The sequence below is a fragment of the Macaca mulatta genome, chromosome 16 (assembly GCF_049350105.2).
Source record: "Macaca mulatta isolate MMU2019108-1 chromosome 16, T2T-MMU8v2.0, whole genome shotgun sequence".
Taxonomy (NCBI): domain Eukaryota; kingdom Metazoa; phylum Chordata; class Mammalia; order Primates; family Cercopithecidae; genus Macaca; species Macaca mulatta.
The window spans coordinates 90,391,852-90,408,437 of record NC_133421.1 but is presented as its reverse complement, the minus strand read 5'-3'; the positions used below and the strand labels follow the sequence as shown (position 1 = coordinate 90,408,437).

The 16,586-nt window shown below is 45.0% G+C and overlaps 1 protein-coding gene across 4 annotated transcripts in view; it reads right to left on the bottom strand.

Moving 5' to 3' along the window:
* Nucleotides 1–16,586, bottom strand: part of RPTOR (regulatory associated protein of MTOR complex 1) — a 412,728-nt gene that overhangs the window by 249,070 nt on the left and 147,072 nt on the right. For all 4 annotated transcript variants that reach the window (XR_013407456.1, XR_013407455.1, XM_015120520.3 and 1 more), the window contains exon 4: nucleotides 13,108–13,266. Coding sequence is in view for 2 of the 4 variants with exons in the window: in XM_015120520.3 (XP_014976006.1) it covers nucleotides 13,108–13,266 (159 nt within the window). In the remaining 2 variants the exon portion in view is untranslated. The remainder of the gene's footprint in view (nucleotides 1–13,107; nucleotides 13,267–16,586) is intronic.

The following is a 16,586-nucleotide window of genomic DNA, read 5'->3' as shown; positions in this document are numbered from 1 at the left end:
CAGGCCACCTGCAAAGTCCGTTCAGCTGCACTCTCAGGTTTTGTATCTCTTAGCATCAAGGAAATAATTTGTTAAAGTTTAAGCTCTTATAAAGAAATACTCCAAACATTTCCAGCACTTCTCCCAAAGAAATGGAGTTTTTGTTAATGGCCTTCTACTAGCCATTAACTAGCACACACAAAACGCTACAATTTCTCAGAAAGAAAGGTCAAGTTTACCATAAAACTTTTTTCTTGGACACTGTTAGATTGTCAAGACGAATAAAGTAACAATCTTAACAAATGATAACTGTGGTCTAACATAAATATCACTTTTTAAAAAATCACATATTTTTCTGATAATAGTGTATTTCGAAAGTTTTATGATCCACCTTTCTTTTTTTTTTTTTTGAGACTGAGTTTCGCTCTTGTTGTCCAGGCTGGAGAGCAATGTCACGATCTCGGCTCTCTGCAACCTCCTCCTCCCAGTTCAAGCGATTCTCCTGTCTCATCCTCCTGAGTAGCTAGGATTACAGGTGCCCGCCACTGTAATCCTACGCATGGCTAATTTTTTTTCGGTATTTTTAGTAGAGATGGGGTTTTACCATGCTGGTCTCGAACTCCTGAACTCAGGTGACACGCCCGCCTCGGCCTCCCAAAGTGTTGGGATTACAGGCATGAGCCACCGCACCCGGCCCATGATCCATCCTTCAACAGAAGCAATAATTAACTGTATACCAACATAACAGGCATCTATTTGATAATGACAATCCCAATTAAAAAAAAACAGAAAACCAAAAAATTCTATTAAATATTTATTTAGAATTGTTTATGGAATAATTATTTAACGGTAATAAAAGGGCAGAGGAAGTATCAAAAACACCACCAATGACAATAAGCTTGCAGTCTTACAGATTTTACAGGACTGGGGTTTACTGGTGATGTATACTCGAGTTGTTGGTTCACAAGTACCGCTTCCCCTGACACCTGACCTTTCGGGGCCATGACCCCCTGCTTCTGGTTGATACGTATTCAAGAACCCACTTCCGGAGGAGGACAAATCTGCTGACCCCTGTCCTTCGCCCTCCTCTGAGAACAGCGGCACCACAAGTCCATCTTTAGTCCAGGGAAAGTTGTGGTGGCAGATCCAGATGAGACCACAGTTCCTGGCTGAGAGTTTAAAGGAAGCCGGCGCCCCTGAGGGGCTTTACAGGAACCGGCCCTGAGACGATGCCACTTTAATAGGGCTGAGGATTCTGATTCACATTCTGAGTTCTCTGGCAGAAGATGTACTCAGCATCTTCTCAGAAATGGGCAGCTGCTTATTTGGAATGGAACTGCTTCACTTGGAAAATAAAGTGCTCTTCTTGCTAAAGGGCCAGACTCCTTGGAATAATGGATATCAATTCCATCTCTATTCCCCCGGGCTGACAGGTGCCCTCCCCGGCTTCCTCCATGCCATTTTCTCCCAATTCTCCTCCCCATCACCTGCTGGGATCCTCTTCTGCTCCCCAGTTTTCACTCTCTCTTGGCTTTCTTCGGCTCTAGAAACTGTAATTTCGAAACTGCCAGCAGCACATCTGCCCCTGCTTCTCACGACCCCACACTCATGGACCCCAGGCCTACTCACAACCTAGGAATAAATGCCCACAAGTTCCTTCTTCTCGCTTCTGGTACCTGGTCACAGTCCAGGTCTCACCTGCTCCCTCTAACTCAACCTCCACCTGTCCTAGGAAGGTCCTGAGGGCCACCCCACCAGCCTGACTCAGGGTGCTGCCACTGGCCTCTTGTATATGACAGCCTTCTAACTGGAGTTTCTCTAGCCAGTCTTTTCTCCCCAGAGCCAGCCTTCACATGGCACCAAAGGGATTTCTCTAAGCCCACATCCCTAAGAGTCTGCAAGGTGCTCTATGCCTTAGCCTGGAATCCTGTCTGGCCTTCTTTCTTTTTAAACCCATTTCAGGCTCCAGGCTCCCACAGCACATGACTGCTTGTGGTTTCCAACGAATACCATGCTGGTTTATTATATCATCTACTTCCTCTGAGGTCATCCCCTCCAGTGCCCTCTCAGGCACAACTGTTGACTTTGTTCTCTTCTTAGGACTCAGCCCGAGCAAGCACCGCCTCCTCCAGGAGGCCCCCTCCAACCTCGCCTGCCCACCATGCCTAGGTTGGCACAACTCCTCTCCCTCTCTCTGAAGGGGCCGATATTTTCCCTATATTATCACAATACATCATCATGCAATTTGGCTTTCGTTTAAGCTAGACTTTAACCAATAACCCGAATGAAACAGTTTTTGCTTTCCAACTGTGCTCCCCATGATAAGATCCATTTTATGTTCCTATTTAATGTCCAGAAGGGTAGGACATTGTGCAAGACAGAAATGGCCTTTGAGGACGATTTTGGCAGAGGGTAGGAGTTAGGCTGTAAGCACCACAGGAAGACCACTGGAGAATTAAAAATTATCCTTAACCAAAAATGCAAAACCACATAAAACTCCAACTTTACGTTCAGTAAATTAAGGAAAGGCAGGTAACCTGGAGTAAAGCTCATCCTACCTAGAGAGGGCATCACAAGCTTCACACACAGGGAAAAGCCTTGTAGCTTTGTGCCTAGGTGCACAGCAAAGGGTAGAAATAGCTTCTGGTCATAACGGAACTCTAAAAAGCAGAGAAAAAAATGTATCAAGTGGGAAAAACCTTTCTCCTTTTGCAAAGAAGAAAAGGCAGACAGGGTCTAAAAGCTAATTGGGAGTATCTGAGTAGTGGATTAATCCTTCTCCCGATAAACGGTCTGCCACGTGAATTCTTAATGGCTACAGCTGCCAGTCCTAATGGCCTGAAACAGACAGAGGAATGGAAGGGAGGGCAGTGGATGGGGACAATCTGAGCCCAGGATTTGCTTAAGTCCTGGACCTTGCTTTTCTGCTGAGGCTGAGAACACAACCAGCAACAGAATAAATGGTGATTAAACAAAAAGAAAAGTATAGTTAAAACTAGCATGTTTAAACGTTTTTAAGTCTTACATTGTGTACCCACAGTGTACCATGTATAATGCTGCAGGCTTCGTTCTGATAGAGGGAGCCCATCTGAAGGCTGAAAGACTCGGCAGCAGGACTGCATGCTCTACAGCGCAGCTTATGGCTGTCTAGACCTGGAAGAACATGCGCCTGTCTCTGGTGGCATGCCATGTGACATGAAAAAATAAACCTGAGAGGATAAACTAATGGGATAACACAGTGGGGGAAAATACAACCAGGAAAGACTTGGCTCTAGAGATCATTCTGTTGCTTTTATGACATTAGCTGTAGAATGCAGCGAACATCAAATGACCCATTCCTATGTTCTGAGATGCTTGGTTTTACGTACCCATGATAAAGCAGTTCATACAACAAAGACCTTGTTATCCTGGAACTCACACATTTTAATGCAGACATAGAGACAATACACATAAGACTGGGGGCAAGCTGTGGAGAAAAAGAGACCACACCAAGAGGACTAAAGAGTCAAGGAGAGGGGTGCACATCACACCTGGTGATCAGGTGGCATTTCAGTAAAAATATCCATTCATTTCAATGCAATTCCCATCAAAATAGCACCATCATTCTTCACAGAATTAGAAAAAACAATCCTAAAATTCATATGGAACCAAAAAAGAGCTGCATAGCCAAAGCAAGACTAAGCAAAAAGAACAAATCTGGAGGAATTACATTACCTGATTTCATACTATACTATAAAGCCATAATCACCAAAACAACATGGCACTGGTATAAAAATAGGCACATAGACCAACGGGACAGAATAGAGAACCAATACTTACAGCCAACTGATCTCAACGAAGCAAACAAAATCATAAAGTGGGGAAAAGACACCCTTTTCAACAAATGGTTCTCCGATAACTGGCAAGCCACATGTAGGAGAATGAAACTGGATCCTCATCTCTCACTTTATACAAAACACAACTCACGATGGATCAAGGACTTAAATCTAAGACCTGAAACTATAAAAATTCTAGAAGATAACATTGGAAAAACCCTTTTAGACACTGGTTTAGGCAAGGATTTCATGATCAAGAACCCAAAAACAAATGCAATAAAAACAAAGATAAATAGCTGGGACTTAATTAAACTAAAGGGCTTTTGCACGGCAAAAGGAACAGTCAGCACAGTAAACAGACAACCCAGAGTGAGAGAAAATCTTAATCTATACATCTGACAAAAGACTAATATCCAGAAATCTACAATGAACTCAAACAAATCAGCGAGAAAAAAAAATCCCATCAAAAAGTGGGCGAAGGACATGAATAGACAATTCTCAAAAGAAGATATACAAATGGCCAACAAACATGAAAAAATGCTTTAACATCACTAATGATCAGGGAAATGCAAATCAAAACCACAATGCAATAGATACCATCTTACTTCTGCAAGAATAGCCATAATAGAAAAATCAGAACACAGTAGATGTTGGCGTGGATGTGATCAGGGAACACTTCCATACTGCTGGTGGGAATGTAAACTAATACAACCACTACAGAAAATACTGTGGAGATTCCTTAAAGAACTACAAGTAGAACTATCATTTGATCCAGCAATCCCACTACTGAGTATTTACCCAGAGGAAAAGAAGTCATTATACACAAAAGATACTTGCACATGCATGTTTATAGCAGCACAATTCGCAATTGCAAAATCACGGAACCAACCCAAATGCCCATCAATCAATGAGTGGATAAAGAAAATGTGCTGGCCAGGCGCGGTGGCTCAAGCCTGTAATCCCAGCACTTTGGGAGGCCGAGGCAGGTGGATCACGAGGTCAGGAAATCGAGACCATCCTGGCTAACACGGTGAAACCCCGTCTCTACTAAAAATACAAAAAGTTAACCGGGTGTGGTGGCGGGCGCCTGTAGTCCCAGCTAGTCTGGAGTCTGAGGCAGGAGGATAGCGTGAACCCAGGAGGTGGAGCTTGTAGTGAGCCGAGATCGCACCACTGCACTCCAGCCTGGGCAACAGACCGAGACTCCGTCTCAAAAAAAAAAAAAGAAAGAAAGAAAATGTGATATATATACATGATGGAATACTACTCAGTCATAAAAAGAAATGGATTAACGACATTTGCAGCGACCTGTATGAGATTAGAGACTATTATTCTAAGTGAAGTAACTCAGGAATGAAAAACCAAATATCGTATATTTTCACTGTTATGTGGGAGCTGAGCTATGAGGACGCAAAGGCATATGAATGATACAAGGGAATTTGGGGATTCGGGGATGGGGGCGAGGGATAAAAGGCTTCAAGAGTGCAGTGTATACTTCTCGGGTGACGGTTGCAGCAAAATCTCACAAATTACCACTAAAGAACTTCTTCAAGTAACCAAACACCACCTGTACCCCAATAACCTATGGAAAAATAAAAAATTGAAAAAATATATAAAAATAAAAACATCCATTCATCTACCCACCCATGTGATTGACAATTACCAAACAAGTGTTAGGGTAACAGACACTATCGTAAGAGCTTGGAATGTAGCAATAAACAAAAGAAAAAGCCTCTGGCCGCCCAGGGATTAAATGCCTGGCATGGTGGAAAGAAGCCCGTTGATATAGGGTTATTCAGATTTTCTATGCCTGGCATGGCCTTGGAAAGAAGCCCATTGATACAGGGCTATTCAGATTTTCTGTGACTGGCATGGCCTTGGAAAGCAGCCCACTGATATAGGGCTATTCAGATTTTCTGTGACTGGCATGGCCTTGGAAAACAGCCCACTGATATAGGGCTATTCAGATTTTCTATGCCTGGCATGGCCTTGGAAAGAAGCCCATGGATATAGGGCTATTCAGATTTTTCTATTTCATTTTGGGTCAGTTTTGGTAAGTTGTATTTTAAGGCATCTGTCCATTTAATTAAGTATTTAAATGTATATAAAATTAATAATATTCCCTTACCTTTTTAATGTCTGTAGGATATGTGAGGATATCCTCTCCTTCATTGCTGATGTTGATAAAATGTTTTCTCTCTTGCTTCACTGATCTACCTACCTAGAGATTCCTCAACTTTTATTGATCTTTAAAAACCAAAAAAAAAACAAAAAAACACACACATACATACATTTTAGCTACATTGTCTCTGTTGCCTGTACTCTATTTTATTGATTTCTGCTATTTGTTCTTTCCTTTTGCTTTGAGTTCAATGTGCTCAGCATTTTCTGTTTCCTTAAGGTAGAATATTAGATTTCAGGCTGGGCACAGTAGCTCACGCCTATAATCCCAGCACTTTGGGAGGCCAAGGTGGGTGGATCACTTGAGTTCAGGGGTTTGAAACCAGCCTGGTCAACATGCCGAAACCCTGTCTCTACTAGAAATGCAAAAATAGCTGGGCGTGGTGGTAGACGCCTGTAATTCCAGCCACTCAGGAGGCTGAAGCAGGAGAATTGCTTGAATCCAGAAGGCAAAGGTTGCAGTGAGTGGAGATGGCGCCACTGCACTCCAGCCTGGGCAACAGAGCGAGAGATTTTGTTAAAAAAAAAAAAATTTTTTTTTTCATTTTAAATATGTTTCTAAAATATACCTTTCTATGTACGACTTTAAAGCTGTATATTTCCATAAGCACTGTTTCACCTATAGCCTATAAATTTGGGTGTCATAGTTTCATTATCTTTAGGTTTGAATTATTTTTCATTTTCCTTTATGATTTTGTCTTTGACTCATGTGGTATTTCATTTCCAAATATTTGGGGCTTCTCCAGATATCCCATAATTTTGAATTTCAAGAACAGAGAATATACTCGATGATTTCAATCTTTCAAACTTTATTGAGACATCTTTATGGCTCAGCATATGGTGAACATTCCACATGCACTTGAGAATGTATATTCTGCAGCTGTGTGGACGGCTGTATAAATGTTAATTAAGTCGGGGTGATTGATAATATTGCTAGGTCTTTTACATTAATACTGGCTTTTGCTTTGGACTAGAAAAAATACACTATGCCTAGAGTCTTCTCGGTAAGAAAGTTTTTAATTACAGGGCTGGGCACGGTGGTTCACGCCTGTAATCCCAGCACTTAGGAGGCCAAGGCACGTCAATCACCTGAGGTCAGGAGTTCAAGACCAGCCTGGCCAACATGGTGAAACTCCATCTCTACTAAAAATTCAAAAAAGTTAGCCGGACGTGGTGGTGGGTGCCTGTAGTCCCACCTACTTGGGAGGCTGAGGCAGGAGAATAGCTTGAATTTGGGAGGCAGAGGTTGCAGTGAGCCGAGATCACGCCATTGCACTCCAGCCTGGGCAACCAAAGTGAGACTCCATCTCAAAAAAAAAAAAAGAAAAAAATTAACTATCAATTTTGTCTGTAAATTTTAACTCTCAGTTTAATCTATCAATTACTAAAAGAAGATCTTCTAATCTCCAGCTATGATGATGGATTTGCAAACTTTTCCTGTTAATTCTGTTCATTTTGCTGCATGTCCTTTGAAACTCTGATATTAAGTGCACATACACTCAGGATGGTGTGTGCCTGACTCGTGAGCTGGTCTGTTTATCACAAGGAAATGGCCCTCTTTGTCACCAATAATACTCCTCATCTTGCAGTCTCTGTTCTCTGATTAATAGAGCCACGCTGGTTTTCTATGACTAGTATTGGCATAGTATATCTTTTCCCTTTCTTTTACTCTCAACCTTCTTATGTCTGTGTATTTACAATACATCTACTATGGACAGCACAAAGTTTGATCATACTTTTTAAATCTGGTTTGACATAAACTCGTGAAAAAGCAAAGAAATTAAACTAGAATGTGGGACATCCTGGAGGATCACTGGTCCAAACTCGTCAAAAAAGTGAACATCCACTGCTAAGAAAAGAAAACAAGCAGCCACAAACTGGGAGGACATATTTGCAAAACACGTATCTGATAAAGAACTGGCATCCGGGCCGGGGACAGTGGCTCACGCCTGTGATCCCAGCACTTTGGGAGGCCAAGGTGGGTGGATCACTTGAGGTCAGGAGTTTGAGATCAGCCTGTACTAAAAAAAAAAATACAAAATTAGCCGGGCGTGGAGGCGGGCGCCTGTAATCTCAGCTACTTGGGAGGTTGAGGCAGGAGAATCGCTTGAAAGCAGGAGGCAGAGGTTGCAGTGAGCCAAGATCACGCCATTGCACTCTAGCCTGGGCAACGAGAGCGAAACTCCACCTCAAAACAAAAACAAAAAACTGGCATCCGAAATATGGAAAGAACTCTTAAAACTCACTCAGCAACAAGAGAAACAACCTGATTCTTAAAATGGGTAAAAAACCTGAAGAGAGACCTCATCGAAGAAGATATAATACAGCAAATAAGAACATGCAAAGATGCCCAATTTCACATCATTATGAAATTGAAAATTGAATAACAATAAGATCCTCCTACATACCCACCAGAATGGCTAAAATCCAAACACTGGTAACTTCAAATGCTGTGAGAACATGGAGCAACAGAAACTCTCGTTCAGTGCTGGCGGGAATGCAAAACGGTACAGACATGTTGGAAGACAGCTGCACAGTGCCTTATAAAGCTAAGCATACTCCAACCGAACCATCCAGCAAACACATTCCCAGGTATTTACCCAAATGAATGGAAAGCTTATATCCATACAAAGACTTGCACACATGTTCATAATAGCTTTATTCCTAATTGTCAGAAGTTCAGAGTAACCAAAATGCCCTTGAATAGGAAAACGGATAAAGAAGCAGTGTTGCATTCACACACTAGAGTATTGCTCAGTAATTGTAAAAAATGAGCTATCAAGCCACAAAAAGACATGGAGGAGTCTGAAGTGTGTATTACTGAGTCAAAGAAGCCAGTGTGAAGACGCTACGTACTATATGATTCCAACTATAGGACATTTCGGAAAAGACCAAATTCTAGGGGAGAGAAGATAAGGGGGAGCAGAGAGGACTTTTAGGACACCACTACTCTGTGTGGCAACATAACGATGGGTGCAGGACATCACACATTCAGCAAAATCTGCAGCGTGTACATCACCAGGAGTGAGCCCAGGTGTAAACTATGGACATCATTAATTATAAAGCATCATTACTGGTTTATCAATTGTAAAAAACATAGCAAACCAAAGCAAGATATTAACACTAGAGGAAAATGAGGGGGAGGAAGTATATAACTCAATAAACTTGCTCAATTTTTCTTTAAATTTAAACTGCTCTAGAAAAACGAGGTCTATTATTCTAAAAAAGATTGCCGGGCATGGTGGCTCACACCTGTAATCCCAGCACTTTGGGAGGCCAAGGCAGGCAGATCACTTGAGGTCAGGAGTTGGAGATGAGCCTGGCCAACATGGTGAAACCCCGTCTCCACTGAAAATACAAATATTAGCCAGGCGTGGTGGCGGGTGCCTGTAATCCCAGCTACTCGGGAGACTGAGGCAGAAGAATTGCTTGAATCCAGGAAATGGAGGTTGCAGTGAGCCAAGATCATGCCACTGCACTCCAGCCTTGGCGACAGAGGGAGACTTAGCTTCAAAAAGAAAAAAAAAAAAGATTGATGTATAACTATATGCTAACTTCCCAAAAGAAGACAAACTTTTTAAAAAGTCACTTAAAAAGTCAATGTCATAAAATGAAAGGCAAGAGGAACTAAAAAGGCATGAGGAACAGATGCAGTGCATGAACATTAATTAGATCCTGGGTCCACAACAAAATCAACAAGTAAAAAAATGCCTACTAATTTAGTGCACATTTTGCAAACACTTGGGAAAATATGAACATGGACTCTATAGTAAATGACATAGAACTGATGTGCCATTTCTTGAGCAATTTGATGGTACTGTGGTGATACAGAAAGCCATCTTCGTTCTTAGTGTCAGGATGTCTGCATCTTTCAAATGGTTCGGGGACAAAAAAAAGTGTCAAAGTGGCAACAGGGGAACAGGATAAAGGTATTCATCCTACTGTTCCTTCCATCCTCTGGAGGGTCAACAATGGTAAAAGTTGGGTCTGAAAAGACTGATAAAGGTACATCAACTCCTCGTAAGAATAATCAACAAGAAAAGAGAGAGGGCACAAATACCCAGCACCAAGAGCAAAGGAAGGCACCTCACTCACAGATACCCCTGATACTGGTGAGTTTCTAAAGGGGTATTGTGAGCCAGTTTATGTCAACACATCGGGAAGCTTAGTAGAAACAGACAAGGTCCTACAGAAGTCAGTTGACAAAGCTAACAGAAAAACCCTTTAACCATGAAAGAAGCTAGATCAGTAGTCAAAAACCCTCCACAAACAAAGTAACACCCCAGAGAGCTTTCTTTGTAAGTTCCACAACATTCAGACAACAAATACTTCAAATATCACAAAAACTATTCCAGTATATATACAAAGAATGAACTTCCTCAACTTATTTTCTAAGGCCACAGTTACTGATCACTCTGCCTAGGCAAGGACAGCAAGAGAAAAAAATCCCCGGCCAATCTCATGAACACAGATTTAATATATGAAACAAAATGGCTGCAAACGGAATAAGCCGTGCATGAAACGGATCATTCATCGTAACACAGGTTACCCCAAAAAGAAAGGTGTGTGTAACAGGAGACGGTCAGACAGTATCATTCAACGTAGCACGAGCCTAAGGGAGAAAAGCCCTGTGACCACCTTAACACACACATACAAATAACCAAGGGAGGCAAATCAACATCTAGTCATGGTTTTTAAAAAACCAAATCAAGAATTGAACTTTCTTAATTGGATAATGGTGATTGTTTTTGTTTTACAAAAAGCCTGGGGCAAACATCTTACACTGAACACAGGAGCTCCCCCACCCTGCCACGCGCCCCTCCACCCAGTCCCCACTTCACTCCACTGAAGGCATCGGCCAGCACAGCAAGATGAGAACAAAGAAAAAGCACAACTGAGAGTGGGGCGCAGTGGCTCACGCTGTAATCCCAACACTTTGGGAGGCCGAGGCAGGAGGATTACTTGGACTCAAGAGTTCAAGATCAGCCTGGGCAACATGGTGAGACCCTGACTCTATAAAAAATACAAAAATTAGCCAGGTGTGGTGGTGCACACCTGTAGTCCCAGCTACTTGGGAGGCTGAGGTGGGAGGAACGCTTCAGCCCAGGAGGCAGAGTTTGCAGTGAGTCATGATCATGCCACTGTACTCTGGCCTGGGTGACAGAGTGAGATCCTGTTTCAAAAAAAAAAAAGTTTGGTTCTGTAAGTTACCAGAAGTGGAAGAAGAGGGAAGAGGGAAGAGGGAAGAGGGAAGAGGGAGAAGAGGAGGAGGAAGAAGAAGGAGGAGGAGGAGGAGGAGGAAGAAGAAGAAGAGGAAGAAGAAGAAGAAGAAGAAGAAGAAGAAGAAGAAGAAGAAGAAGAATCACATCATAAATTCAGAGAAGAGAGACACAATTCACAAAAATCATTACTGTCTGGAATACAAAGAATCCCCTCACACCGACAGGAAAGGGCAAGCCACTGCAGAGAGAAGTGGACAGCATACGGGTGCTTCGTGCAGCAGGGAGCCGGCGGGCGGACACAGGGTGCTCGACCTTAATGGTTATCAGAGGAAACCAGAGCACACCACAGTCTATCATTAGAAAAACCTGTGACACACCCAGTGCGGGAGAGAAAGCTGGGCAGCTGAAACACCCACGCGGTTTACAGCAGAAACAAGATGGGAACCAGCCCAGTGCCCATCTGCAGGGAAGGCACTGAGAAGGGCGGGGTCCCGACAGGGGACAGCGAATGTGGGAAAAGGCAGGGCTGCAGGCCCCTGGGGTCGGGGGCATGAACCTGCAGAGCCTCCAACGGAGTGAGCAAAGCGCACTGCGGAAGAGCGCGCCGGCGTCTGCCCAGCACAGCAGCAGCGAGCTCCCAGATTCGCCGTGCCTGAGAACCAGCACACTGGGGGCTCCACAGAGGAGCGCCAGGGAAGGACAAACTCAAATTCACTGTGCCAGGTGCCACTGGGGAAGGGAGGGAAAGGAGAGACTGCAGCTGAGAAAGACACGCCAAGGGCCTGTGGTGCATGCCTGGTGGTTCATTACATCCCGCTTCTGTAAATTCTACTTCCTTCACAATGACCGCTTCGAATTTACCCAATATTGAACGAAAGGAATTAAAATCAAGCTGGTGTCCAGATACACACGGGGAGAGATGGCACTGCCCTACGGGAGGAGCTGCGTGGACACCTTTCTAACTTCCGAGGCTGGCTACTCCTCGGTGTCCAGGGTTGGAAGCCTTCCTTGAGGTCTCTGCTCTGGGCCCACACGGCATCACTACCTGTGCCGAACGTAGCCACGAACATGGGATGGTGGGCGGGAACTGAGAGTTCAGTGTGTGAAGAAACGGAGTCCGAGTCCTAACTATGATGGCAGAAGGCGGTGTCCACACTAAGGAGGCAGAGGCCCAGGAGGCTGACAGCACAACCGAAACCAGAAGTCGGGTTTGCTGGATTCCAAATCAGTGCCCCCACAGACACGCTCAGGCACATATGGGGCCACCACACCCTCCAAGAACTGCTTTTCGTGCATCACGCAGACTGTGGTGAGACCTACAGCTGGCTTCTCTTGGACGGACCAAGGTTCCCACCCTGGAGGATGAGGATGACAGTCAGCACCCACCACCCACAGCAGCAGCTACAGAAGGGGAGCGAGCGCTTCATCTGGTCCTGGGCGATGGAATTGCAAAAGGCTGGTGATTCTGACCTTGGGGAGGGAAGCCCGGAGGCTGCACCTGCAGGGCAGCTTGGAATTAGCCCTTTAGAATATATAACACATTTAAGAAAATCACTGATGCTTAAAGAAAGATTCTAACGAAATTGAGAAATTGTGCAATTTTTCAAACTAGGAGGCAGACACTCCCGAGGTCTGTCCTCGGAGAATACAAACAACTGCTGTTCTGACAGAGGGAATGGAAACCACACGCGCCATGCTTCAAGGCAGGCATTCCATGAACACGTTCTGCCACAGAAACAGCTCCCTCCTTGTGCCTGATTACCTGGTCCGTTCAGTTACTGCATTTGCGTTTGGTGAAACACAGTAAACATCGATGGCTTAACAGAAGCTACGGATGGGCAGGACCTGCTGCCGACGACCACAGTTGGCATGGCTTCTGGCAGAAACGGGAAGTTGGAAGGCATACCCACCTTGTTGAAGACCCAGACCTCCCCGTTCACTGTGGGCCGGGGCACCCCGTGGCCATTGTAGTGAAAGAGGACTCGCTCCTCCTTGGCGTTGCGACGTAGGGACGTGCAGAGCTTCTTGACTTCATCCACAGTTGGGTCAAGGCTCTGCTTGTACCGGGCCTGTTGCAGGAGAAGAAATGAAGAAATTTACCATGGACTCCAGGGAATGCCTGGAACTCATCCCCTACTCTTTCCTCTGGGTTTGCAGTTAATAGCTGTGTGGTCCTGGACATATGGCTCAGTTTCTCCCTCTATAAAATCGGATAATGCCAGGCACCATGGGTCACACCGAAAATCCCAGCAGCTTAGGAGGCCGAGGTGGGAGAACTGGTTGAGCCCAGGAGCTCAAGATCAGCCTGGGCAACAGAGTGAGACCCCATCTCTACAATTAAAAAAAAAAAAAAGAGCCAGGTGTGGTGGCACACACCTGTAGTCCCAGCTGAGGTGGAAGGATCACTTAAGCCCAGGAGGTTGAGCTTGCGTTGAGCCACGACCGCATCATTGTACTCCAGCCTGAGTGACAGCGTGAGACTGTCTCAAAAAACAAATCAAAATACTAGATAAGAACTGCCACATATGATGGTTACAAATATTCATTCAACAAACATTGAGAACTACTAGGAACATCAATGAGATAAACAAGTAATGCCTGTCACATGGCAACACCAAGTCAGACACAGCCGCCACTGGGGTACCAAGTGTTTCTCCGAAGTATGGGGTCCTTCTGAAAACATCTGGAGCATGGAAGAGAGAACTTGCTCAAATGCAGGACCCTGCATTGTACACATGGCAGCAACGGCAGAAGAGTGAAGACACCAAGTCAGGAACTGCCCTGCTGAAAGCTCCTCCCTCCGCCTCCTGCCTGGGCCCTTCCGGATGCCTGTGAAGAATTCCCTGAATTAGCAGAACCTAAAGCTGACATAGAACTATCAATAGCCTTGATATATACAAATAATAAACAGAGGACATCATGGCAAAGAAAACCCCATCTAGAAAGCCACGGAGCAGACTGAATGCATAGGAATAAGTTTAACATGAAATGTGCAAAACGTAGACATGGAAGTTTTTCAGAAATCTCCTGGAAAAACACAAGTAGACGTGAACAAATGGGAAGATGCTCCCTGCTTGCATCAACATTCTTAAGACGTCAGCTCTCGCTCGCTTAGTTCACAAATTCAATGCATTCCCAATAAATACCCCAAGGAGCTATTTCATGGAGTTTAACAAGCTGCTACTGAAGGTCACATGGAAAAACAAACAGGCAAGAAGGGCCAGAAAATCATGAGGGCGACCTGGCCTTGCCAGACACGGCAGGCTCCTCTAGGGCCTCTCGTTAAGACAGCGAGACTGGGGGCACAGAGACCAGCAGCCCAGGGAACTCATACACAAAGCACAGAATCAAACCCACGTACACATGACTTGGCTTTCTTGACAACAGTGTCTACATAGTCCTAATGCTATGAGTGCTGATTTTATTTTAGTAAACACTGTGCCAACTTCCAGAGAACCTGAGTGAGGAGGGCAGGCCAGGGAGCAGACAGGCCTGGCTGGGTGGCAGGATGCTGGAAAATGGGCACAGGCAGCACAAGGAGCTACTCCAGTTCCGTCATGCTCTTTGTCTGCAAAGCACTTCTCGTGGTGAACTCCCAACAAAGAAAAACTGACAGAGCAAATCTACGACCTTCTAGGGCGGGTGAAGGGAACAGCGGGTGTGGAAGCGCCGGGGCCACACCAGGCAGTCAGGGAAGATGCCCTGAGTTGACGAGTCAGTGCAAAGCAGCGCCAACATATGCCACTAAAACAGACAGCTAAAAGGGTTTGCCTCTGGGTGGGGATTATGTTTTTAAAAAGTGATGTGTATGTTCATCACTTTGATAAACTTTTAAAATTTTATTTTAAACACAACTAAAATAAGTAAGGCCAATGCCACGATCATCACTTGAAGAAAAATGCCATTAAGTGTTTGGAACATGCAGGGGACGCTGCGTTTGAAGGAAGGCCTGGGCTCCCGCTGTGCCCAGGCTGGGCACACAGATGCACAGGAAGCACCTGCTGATGTGACTGAGAAAGGAAGCAGAGAGGACATGCCCTGAGGAGGGCACACCATTCATGCTTAAGAAAGGTTCCCCTGGCCGGGCGCGGTGGCTCAAGCCTGTAATCCCAGCACTTTGGGAGGCCGAGACGGGCGGATCACGAGGTCAGGAGATCGAGACCATCCTGGCTAACACGGTGAAACACCGTCTCTACTAAAAAAAATACAAAAAACTAGTGGAGCGAGGTGGCGGGCGCCTGTAGTCCCAGCTACTCGGGAGGCTGAGGCAGGAGAATCGCGCAAACCCGGGAGGCGGAACTTGCAGTGAGCCGAGATCCCGCCACTGCACTCTAGACCGGGCTACAGAGCGAGACTCCGTCTCAAAAAAAAAAAAAAAAAAAAAAAAAAAAAAAAAAAAAGAAAGGTTCCCCTGCCAGACACGGGGGCTCACACCTGGAATCCCAGCATTTCGGAGGCCAAGGTGGGAGGATCACTTGAGGCCAGGAGTTCAAGACCAGCCTGGGCAACATAGTGAGACCTCCTCGTCTCTATGAAAAAATAAAAATAAAGAAAATAAAGAAAGGTTCCTTGGCATTTCCAGAGAAAAAGAGTTAGATGTGAGGAAAACAAGGCCCAATTCCTGTAACATAGATCCTCTGTTGTATATGATACACATTTGGTGTCACCTAATTATATACATTAAAACTCTAATTTATGACAACATAAAACCTCTGGGTATTCTAGACCTTGTACTTTGGAAGTCGTCAGTAGATGTATGAATATCTTTAGGATGATGAGATTTAAGAATTTTTCCGGGTTCCCCAAATTTTTTTGTACCTGCAAGCAAAGCCCATTAGAGAATCAAAAGCTAATCCAAGGCTAGCAACCATGCGTCACTGCAGGACAGTGCGGAGTGCTGGTCTGAGGCGGGGTCAGGGCAGCAGAGTGGTCTCCCCTCTCAGTGTCTCCTCCCTCAGGACCAGAATGCTGCTCGAAAAAGAGCCATGAAGGAGACTTGAGAGAGAGCTAACCAACTCATAAGGCGGGATCTTCAAGTCCGTTTTCATCTATGAAGGATGTACACTGACACCCACAGCGGGCTCTGCCGGGATGGGGCTGGCCCGCAGGGAGCCCGGGGCCACGGGGAGGGAGGAAGGGCTCAGAGAAGCACGGAGCATGACGGGAGGGGTGTTGATGCGTGGCCTGGGAGGCAGTGTCACCTGCTCCCATAGGTGGGCATCACTGGCCCACAGGGGGCCCCAGCCATGTGGTGGCCAATCTGACCCACATGTTCTGGAGGAGCCTGTTCAATGCCCAGCTCTCCTACAAAATTCCTTCTTGAACCCCTTCAGCAGGAAATAATTTTTTCTTTTTCTGATTTAACTTACACTGCTCACTATATATTCAT